At 53.9% G+C, this 9,860-nt stretch overlaps 1 protein-coding gene across 1 annotated transcript; it reads left to right on the plus strand.

Moving 5' to 3' along the window:
- Window positions 1-2,053: 2,053 nt before the first annotated feature.
- On the plus strand, window positions 2,054-9,459 carry ZNF304 (zinc finger protein 304). Its single transcript, XM_090259526.1, has 3 exons — window positions 2,054-2,466; window positions 4,582-4,711; window positions 6,523-9,459. Exons 1-3 carry the CDS (start codon window positions 2,434-2,436, stop codon window positions 8,343-8,345), a joined length of 1,986 nt encoding a protein of 661 aa, XP_090115652.1. The 5' UTR covers window positions 2,054-2,433; the 3' UTR covers window positions 8,346-9,459.
- The last annotated feature ends 401 nt before the right edge of the window (window positions 9,460-9,860 follow it).

Raw genomic sequence — 9,860 nt, forward strand, 5'->3', positions numbered from 1 at the left:
TTCTTTATATTTTTGTTTGTTGGCCTTCCATGCAGCTTGTTTTTCTGGAACTTCTGGTTGTCTCTAGTTTTGAGGTAGTTCTATTCCTTCCTAGTTGTGGAGGGAGATGCAGTGTGTCTGTCTAGGCCTCCATATTAATGGGAAGTCCACTACATTTTATTCTTAAAGCCCTCAATCCAGACAGCCTACATTTTCTAGCCCCACCTCCTTTAATAAACAGCCAATCAAAGCTTTTGGGTTCTGCTTCCCTATTTCTGAGTACCACCCCCACTGTAAACAACCAAACATGGTTTGGCTGAGGTTGGAGTGTCAGCCAATCACAGCTGTTCAACACCACCAACCACCCGGCTCAATCGACAAGCCCATGCCCCAGCCTGTTCTGGGCAAACTGCCCATCATATTCACCAAGGCCAAGCCGCCAGCCTGCAGCCAAAGAGAAAGAAACTGCTGGTGACAACTTATGGGTATTCTCAATTTTGGGCAGCCAGTTGTCGCTGCATAGCAGCAACCAATCATAAGTCTTAAAAGAAACCTGATCAATTATCAGTTGCCACTACTCACAAGACAGGCCATCCGGTGAAATGCTGCTCAGCTTGTCCAGGCTGAAGTGGTTGGGAGCCTTGTGCCAGCAGGAAGCTGTGGGCTGGAAGAAACCAATGACCGAGACGCACTTCCCATACAACCTCAGGTGCCTTCCCTGCCCTAGTTCCTTTCTACAGAAAATACCTCCGTCTGGATCTTCCCCTCCACCAGTGGCCTGCACAATATTTGTTGGTCTATCAAGTTCACTCGCCTAAAAGTAGTAAGTCGTTTTTAATAATATTAAACACTACGGCCTGGCCTCCAGAACCCCAGTACTCCTCTTTCACTCTTCCAGTCACAACACCCACTGTAGTGTATAATTTAAACCTGTAATACAGACAGAGCTTAGCCCCGCGGGGAACATCCTGTGACAAGGTGTGCATATGAGAGTGGTCTCGGGCATTTGATGGAGTTTGAAAACCAGCTCTAGAAATCATCTCTCCCCACCCCCTTTCTTCTCCCCTCTCCAGTCTTTCAGAGACCTAGCCTTTCCCCCAGATAGTCAGCAGCCCCCGAGGCAACTAAGACAGTAGCCGAGAACTAACTAATGGTCACAGTCTGCCCCTCTCGCTGGCTAAAGATAACACCTTAAGTTTTGTTTCAGTTCCTGGGCCCTAATGTGGAAGGACCACCTGGCTACTTTCCCATGGGACCAGACAGAAGGATGCAGGAGCAGACCTCAGAAATATCAAGACCTGAAGAAATGACTCATTGCCCTTATCTGGCCTCTGACCAATAAGCTCCCTGTACAACCCTGAACCCCTGTGATTTTTCCCCTTTGCCTTCAGGGAGGTAGGGCTTTTGGGCATTAGCTTCCCATCCCCTTGGTGGCACCATTCGCCAGTTAAAAAGACAATATTTCTCCACTGCCATTCTTGGTGTTCAGTGTTTGGCTCTACTAGTGCCCGGTAGATGAACTCCTGTAATAGTCCAGTGTGGGGGACTCTGAGGCCAGGGAGGCCCTCCTGAGGGGCTGGTCACAGAGGTCACCGAGGACGTGTACTCTGAGTTCACGAGTGATGCTGACGCGGCCACAGCAGGGACCCAGATTTGGGAATCAACGGATTCGAGGTATATTTAACGTTTTTACAATGCAAAGGCCCCAGAAGCGAGGTGTATTTGTTATTCTATTGAATCTCAGTCCCCAAAGATGAAGCAGCTTCTCCAGGAGTAAAGAATGGACCACCAGCTGGAGACCCCGGAGGACGTGGCACTGTCCCAGGAGACCGTGGAAATCTGGGCGCTTCCCCTTTAAGACGCGCTTCAGAACGCTATTTCCCCATCTTTTCCCGGCTGGGGTCCTTCGCACCAATGTCTCTGGAATGTGAATGGTGCCCTTTGCCTGGTTGAATGCAGGGAGCAAACTACATTACCCAGGAGTCCAGGCGCGGCACGGCGTCCTGCGTCGTGGCCGCCCAGGAGACGGGCGTTTCCTGTTGCCCGTCAGGCAGAGGCGGGACTTCCTGGTGCCGTCGTCATGACGTACTTAGCGGGCGCCAGGACTGTCAGACCGTCCACTCTGGCTGTGGAGGTTTCGAGTTCGGGGTGGGGTCCGCTGGCCGCGCGGTTCTTCAGAATCAAGCGGGAAAGGACGTCCTTCCGCGCCTTTGTTGCGAGCCATGACCCCCATCGGGGGACGGGCGGCCCTGCGCCGCGGTCTCCGCCGGGGCTGCGGTCTTTCTGAGGCCTCGGCGTCCGCGCCTTCCCCTTGTCAGCCCCCGGAGGCGGCTCCCTGAGGCGTGTGCGCGTTTTCACCCGGGGCGGGGGCAAGGCGACAGTCACGCCGAGGGCACCCTGCCCGGTGGAGGCGTGGCGTTCCCGCTGAGCCCCCGGGTCTGCTCTTGGGTTCCCATGGCGGCCGCAGCGCCGATGGACCGGGCTTGGGTGAGTGGCAGGGTCCCCCAAGCCCTCAGCGACTCGGATCTCGGCCGTGGTGTGTCCTAGGACCGTCACCACCTTCCCCTCGTCGCTCCGTCCTCTTTAGTCTTAAAGGTCGCGAAGGGCGGTCGCTCCCGCCGGGTATGAGGCGAGATGCCCGTGGCCAGCGCCCATGGCATGAAGTGTGCGAGGGTTTCCCCGGCACGGGAGCCAAGTCCCTGGAGGTGGGACTGAGTCAGGAGAGAGGCGGGGGCCGCGGGCGTCTGTTTTCTCTGCTGAGAGCAGGCCGTCGGGGCGCAGGCCAGGAGAGGCCGCCTGAGGAGCGAGGCCTCTGTTCTGATGGTGGAGGGAGCCACGGGAGGCTTGGAACAGGGGATGGAGGTGATCTGACGCGGGTGTCAGCAGGCTCCCTATGGGGGGAGGGGGCGGGCAGGGAGACCAGGCTGGTGTCCGAGCGGGTGCTGACGGTGGCAGCGGAGGTGAGAGAAGCGTATGGGTTTCGTACATATTTTTAAAGTAGGGCCGACCAGATTTTTGTTAGTTTTTTAATCCTCACCTGAGGATATGTTTTCATTGATTTGAGAGAAAGAAACACCGATGTAAGAGGGAAACGTCAATCAATTGCCTCCGGTATTTGATTGAACCTGTAACTGGGAATCAAACCGCAACCTTTTGGTGTATGGGACGACGCTCCGATCAGCGGAGCCACCCAGCCAGGGCAGGGCTGACCAGATTTTCTGGTGAGACGTAGTGATATTCTGGAACTCTTCACTTGTTCGTCTCTCTGCACTTGAGTCTGGGGACTCTGCATTCTGCATCTGGGCCAGGAGTTATGTGGAGAGTTTCCTACTTTTGGCAGCCAATAGGATGAGAACTAGAAGCGTGTGTTAGGCCCGGGAACAGCAAATGCTTGGAGGTAAGATCGAATTGGGAGTCCTGAGAGAGCCACAGGTCTTCCTTCGGTCTGTTGGGAACAGGACCTGGAGTCAGGCAGGAATGGCAGGCTCAGGGGCTGGGTCTCTGTTCTGAGGGTGGTGACACTTGGAAGAGTTGGAGCAGAAGGTAGAGATGATCTGACTCAGATCTTAACAGGCTCCCTTTGGCTGCTGTCTGGCTGAGAACAGTGTGGGCCTGAGGAAGGAGCTAGTGCAATATTCCGTGGGAGTGTTGGTGGCTGGCCCTGAGCGGTGGCTGGGGAAGTGAGAGAAGCTGGTGCATTTTGGATCTGTTTTTTAAGTAGGTTGACTGGGTTTTCTGATGTGAAGGGTGAATGGGAAAAAGGGAGGACTGATGGGTGACCCCAGAGGTATTTTACTTTAGCAGGTAGGATGATGGAAGTGTGTCAGCTGAGATAGAGAAGTTGGTGGCAGGAGTAATGTCTAATGGCTGTATGAGCGGTTAGGCTTCAGGTTTAGTTTAAGAAGCCCCAGGGACCCCTTAGTGGAGGCATCAGGCTGGACACAGGACTTTAGTTCTGGTTGAAGAAGTTTAAAATGTGGCAGCCAGTGAGTGGAATGGGGAAGAGCTGTGGGTTAAATTTCAGAGGGAGTATCTGCAGGCTGTGGTGGCAATACTGTTGATAACCAGAAATTCAAAACTTGGGCCTGAGGACTGGGTGTCTTACTTAGTTTAGGCACCTGAGTGGCAGCGCCGGCTGTCATAAAGACAAAGGAGCACTTCCTGGACATTGTGTGCAGGGCGGGTGGGGGCTGCCTTGAGGATGCCTGTGGTGTGAACCAGAGGTGGTCAGTGGTTGTGGAAGGTGTTGCCAGATGTGGGGACAGTGTGGTTCAGGGAGTGGTGTTCACGTTGGGAGGAGTGTGGACCGAGGGCTAAGACTGTGCCTGAGAGGCCTGGTCTGGACGACACCAGAACTGGTTGGCCGGGAACTGTTCGGGGCCCGTCCTGCCACACCCATAGTTTACATAGTCCCTGTAGACCCACCTTCCTGGTTCTGCTCAGGGCTCAGTGATCAGAGGGATGTAAGGAGGCGGCAGGCACTAGTGGCCCCAGGCCTGGTATGTCTGCATTCGAGGTTCCGGGGGACAGGGACCCAGGAGTGCCAGTGAGGTGTGGGGAGAGGTGCTGTGCGGCCCGTGGGCTCACCTGTCGCCTTCACAGCAGGGCTGTGTGACCTTCGAGGACGTGTTCGTGTACTTCTCCCGGGAGGAGTGGGGGCTCCTTGATGAGGCTCAGAGGCGCCTGTACCGTGATGTGATGCTGGAGAACTTTGCCCTCGTGTCCTCACTGGGTGAGTCCCTGGTTCAGTTATCTGTTAGTGCATGGCAAATTTTCCCCAAATTTAGTGACTTAACACAGTAAAAATTCATTAACCCAGTTTTGGTGCGTCAGAGATCTGATCACAGCTTACCTGGTGCTTCCGGCTCAGGCTGTCCCATGAGGGTTCAGTCAGGCTGTCAGCCAGAACCGGTTCTCCTGGGGAGGCTACGCTCAGGAAGTCTCCGCTTACAGTCTCACTTACTTCATTGTTCGCAAGATTCGCTTCCTTGCAGCTTGTTGAACTGTGAGTGTTGGCTCCTGGCTGGCTGTTGGCCAGAGGCCTTCCTCAGTTCCATGCTTGGTGGCCTTCCTGTGGCCTGCCCCCCAGCAGGGAAGCTGCCTTCTCTGGGCCAGTGAGTAAGAGGGAATGCCCAGGACGCAAGCTGGTCTTTTTCTGGCCTGACCTTGAAAGTAGCGTCCCATCATTTTTGCTGCATTCTATTCCTTAGAAATGGGTCGGTCATGTCTACAATGAAGGCTTATTTGAGGGCAAGAATACCAGTAGGGAGGCCTTTATGGAGGCCATCTTTGAGGCTGCCTTCCATGTGCCCTTGGACCTACTCCAGGGCCCTTGGGGTTTGCGTATTCCCCATCCCCCAAGGGCAGCTCTTTCTGTTGAGCCAGATCAGTGACTCTTCTCTGGTTCCCAGAGTAGATGCCATGGTGCCAGGGATGGGTCCTGTGCAGGGTCCCCCCATCATTGAGCAGTTCCCACATCTGCTGTGCAAAGCCTTGAAGGAATGGATTAGGCACTTGGGGCTTCTTCAGTCGGCTCAACAGATTCCACATGGCACGGGCAATCCCTGGCCGCGCGCTGTCCAGCTCCATGGCCCCTCTATGCCCCAGGTTCTGCCCTCATCCTCATCCTCTAACTGACATCCCCTGGGGCCTGGCTGTGCCAGGAACTGCAGGTATTGACATGGTGACTGCTTGCAGAGGACACAGGACTGTTCTGCAAATCCTCCTTCAAGGTTCTTTTTTAACCTTTTATTTTCTCTCCATGGGTGGGTCTACCCTGTTTTCCTTAAAATTTTCATCTGCCAGATTCCATGGAGTTGCCCAGGTGGAGACAGGCAGAAAGCCCTGGGCACCTGCCAGTGAGACCTGACTGCAGCCAGGGAGAGCGCTCAGAGCAGGCCTGCCCTGCAGAGCAGGGCCTGCGAGTGTCACACTAGCACTGGGTTCAAGTCGTCCTTTCACCTTGCTTTGTGTGCACCAGTGCCTTCCTGCCCAGGCCCACAGCAGCCCCTCATTGCTGCCTCCCCTCCACTCTGGGCACTGTGCCCACCTGTCATCTCCCTTTTGTCTCCATCCCGTGGCTGTTTCCCCACCTCCCTGGCCTCTGCATCTCCCTCCTGCTTCTCCGATCCCTCTGCAATGCTCTGCAGTGTTGTGCACACACTTTAACCATTCCTTGACCTGCAGCTTCCTTGCAGTCAGACTTTCCTGGGCCGGAACACAGCCTTTTGCACAGAGCTCACCAGACACCAGCAGCCAGGGCCCTGCTGAAGCCCTTTTGTAGAGAGTGAGTTGGAGACCTCGCCTCTCCTCCCTTTCCTGGGCACCATCGTTGTGCCTTTACCTCTCATTAGGGTTCCTCCCTTCTGTGACCGATAGAGGCCCAGCACTGACAGTGGGCCCTTCCTCACCCCTCCCCTGGCTCCCTCGTCCTTCCAACAAGCCAGTGAACTCATTCCTGGTGTGTCACACGCTTGTGTGTGATGGAGTTGCTGCCTCCCACCAAAGTCAACATGTACTTCACCAGCATGTGTCTGCTTTCAGGTTGCTGGCATGAAGCAGACCATGAGGCGACCCCTTCTGAGCAGAGCACTTCTGCAGAAGTGTCCTCGGTCAGGACTCCCGAGTCAGGTCCATCTATCCAGAATGCCCTCCCATGTGAGCTGTGTGACCCACTCTTGAGAGACGTTGTGCCCCTGGCTGAACACCAGGGACTGTCTCCCAAACAGCAGCTGTGCTCATGTGGCCCATGTGGGAGAGGACTCACATTCAGGACAAACTTCGACCAGCACCAGAAGCAGTACAATGAAGAGAAGCCCTTCAGCGGAGACGGTGGTTGGGCCTTGTTGGTGAAGAGCTGCGCTGTCCACACGTTGGGCAGACCATTTCCTTGCAGAAAGGACGGGATGGACTCGCTGGAGAGCCCTGAGCTCCTCCAGCTCCAGACCCCTCACTGTGGGTTGAGTCCATGCAAGACCGGGTTCACAAAGTCTTTCCCACCCGGCTCCAGCCTTGGGCGACTCCAATGGGATCGCGATGCACTGATGCTTTTCAGTTGCAGTGATGATGGGAGAGCCTTCCTGAGCACATTTACTCTGCTTGACAAACAGATGACTGATACTGAAGGGAAGCCCGTGAATTGCCTGCCATGTGGAAATGTGTCCGAGGAGAAATCGGCTCTTACTTGCCACAGAAAAGTTCACAGTGGAGAAACATCCCATGTGTGTAAGGAGTGTGGGAAGGCCTTCATTCACCAGTCCCACCTAAAAATGCACCAGAAACTTCATACTGGGAAGAGACATTATACATGCAGTGAGTGCGGCAAGGCCTTCAGCCGCAAAGACACACTTGTCCAGCACCAGAGGGTCCACACTGGAGAGAGGTCTTATGACTGCAGCGAGTGTGGGAAAGCTTACAGCAGAAGCTCCCACCTTGTCCAGCACCAGAGAATCCACACCGGGGAGAGGCCTTACAAGTGCGGTGAGTGTGGAAAAGCCTTCAGCCGCAAAGACACGCTTGTCCAGCACCAGAGATTTCACACTGGAGAGAGGCCCTACGAGTGCAGCGAGTGCGGGAAGTTCTTCAGCCAGAGCTCCCACCTCATTGAGCACTGGAGGATTCACACTGGGGCAAGGCCCTATGAGTGCATTGAATGCGGGAAATTCTTCAGCCATAACTCCAGCCTCATTAAACATCGGAGAGTCCACACAGGCGCAAGGTCTTACGTGTGCAACAAATGTGGGAAGGCTTTTAGCTGCAAAGACACCCTTGTCCAGCACCAGATAATCCACACAGGAGCAAGGCCGTACAAGTGCGGCGAGTGTGGGAAGGCCTTCAGCCGCAAGGACACACTTGTGCAGCACCAGAAAATCCACACAGGGGAGAGGCCTTATGAGTGTGGCGAGTGTGGGAAATTCTTTAGCCACAGCTCCAACCTGATTGTGCACCAGAGAATCCACACTGGGGCGAAGCCTTATGAGTGCAGCGAGTGTGGGAAATGCTTCAGCCACAACTCCAGCCTCATTCTACACCAGAGGGTTCACACCGGAGCGAGGCCTTATGTGTGCACTGAGTGCGGAAAAGCCTACATTAGCAGCTCCCACCTTGTTCAACACAAGAAAGTTCACACAGGAGCGAGGCCTTATGAGTGCAATGAATGTGGGAAATTCTTTAGCCGCAACTCTAGCCTCATCCTGCACCAGAGGGTTCACACGGGAGAGAAGCCTTACGTGTGCGACGAGTGTGGGAAAGCCTACAGCCGGAGCTCCCATCTGGTGCGGCACCAGAAAGTTCACACTGGAGAAAGAAGACCTCTTGATGGCAACAGTTTGGGTGGCCCTTTACCTGTATCTCTTAAACTTGTTTAGCACCTGAAAGTTCACACTAGAAAAAGGCCTTATACATGCAGAAAATGTGCTGTCTCCTTCTTCAGCCTTAGGACTCAGCAGAGGAAAGCTCTCTTAGTACCTGTGGTGCCGAGGGAGCCATCAGCCAGTAGGTGGACCTCATGTATTGATACATGCAGCCTGGGGCCCATTCCCAGGAAGTACCATGTAGGTATGTGGCACTTTCTGAATTGTCCAGGGCTCTTGACAGCTATATCAGTGCCAGTGCCTGTGGCAGAAGCCATCTCTGCTGCCAGCTGCCAGCTGTCAGGGTCCCACAGTGTGTCAATCACTCCAACATGCTCAGGGAAGGCAGACAGACACCTGCTGCTCTGTCTTAGGCCCTGGAAGGAATCATGAGTGTTCTGAGTCCATTGAAGGTCCTCACTTCCTCCCCTGTGGCTGGGTTCTGAGTGGTATGATCCAGATATGGGCACAGGGATCTGAGCAGGAATCTGATGGGATTTCCAGACAGGATTTCTCTTCCTCGTGGACAATGTTAACTGTAAACCCAAGAGCCGTGACTCTTAAGCCTGATTCTCAACCACCTACCATTGGAACCACTTGCCATGCTTCCCTGGTTCACACAGTGGTACAGGCCTGCTCCGGCTGTCTGGACTTCTGGAGGGCCTGTTCACTGTGTGATGTGGACTGCGAAAACTGGGTTCTGCCAACATGAAGGGAGGAATACCTTTTGTTGGCACCAACTGTATGTGCCTGAGAAGGGACAGCAGGATGGTAGCATGCAGATCTCAGTCTAGTGTGGCCTGATCTGCATTGTCGTCCAAGGCTTGCTGGAAAATACTGAAGAGCTTTGTGTGCCTAATCCTGTGGCCTGGAATTGGGATTTCCTGGGAGCCCAGAGTTCATTCTGAGAAGGGCATAGCTGGTGTGAAAAACCTCCCGTGCTTCTGGAAGCATCATGAATTGGGTCGCTTTTTCTTAGGAAATTCCCTATACTCTCCAGCACTTTTGAGGGATTTCTGTCTCCTGGACCTGATGTCCAGAATCCCATGGGCGGGTGTCATTGACTGGAAGACCTACAGGGCAAGGTGCGAATCATAATTTGTATAGAAATACTTAGATACTTGAGTGGAGATGAGAGGACATGTGTCTATCCTAAAGCAGTCATCTGCTAATGTCCATGTGATTGTGCCTGTGTGAGATGAGTGTGTACAAAAATTCTCAGGACCTTCAGTGTTCTAAAGGTTTGTGGATGCCTCTACCTCCCTGGGCTGTTGATGTCATGGCCATCACTGCACCAGCACTGACAAAAGAGAGGTCCAGGGATAGGGCTTCTTGGACCCAGCTGGTTGTCCTTGTGTACGAAGTGGAAATGGACTTCATTGCTCTCTAGTTTTTGCTGACATTGAGGCCGGGCTGACCCTCTTAGATTGTGGGGTAAGGGATATGGTAGAGCCAAAATAGTTGGCAGATGTGTCCTTCCAAGAGGGATGGTAAATATGTTTGTTTTTATTGAGTTGTGATTGACATGAA

This window comes from Furipterus horrens, unplaced genomic scaffold (assembly GCF_987537825.1).
Source record: "Furipterus horrens unplaced genomic scaffold, mFurHor1.1.pri manual_scaffold_13, whole genome shotgun sequence".
NCBI lineage: Eukaryota > Metazoa > Chordata > Mammalia > Chiroptera > Furipteridae > Furipterus > Furipterus horrens.

Excerpts from the sequence above, each read along its gene's own strand:
- ZNF304 (XM_090259526.1), top strand. The coding sequence starts at position 2,434 with ATGGCGGCCGCAGCGCCGATGGACCGGGCTTGG. Across the intron at positions 2,467-4,581 it reads CGCCGATGGACCGGGCTTGG|CAGGGCTGTGTGACCTTCGA; the intron begins GTGAGTGGCAGG and ends TCGCCTTCACAG. Across the intron at positions 4,712-6,522 it reads TGCCCTCGTGTCCTCACTGG|GTTGCTGGCATGAAGCAGAC; the intron begins GTGAGTCCCTGG and ends GTCTGCTTTCAG.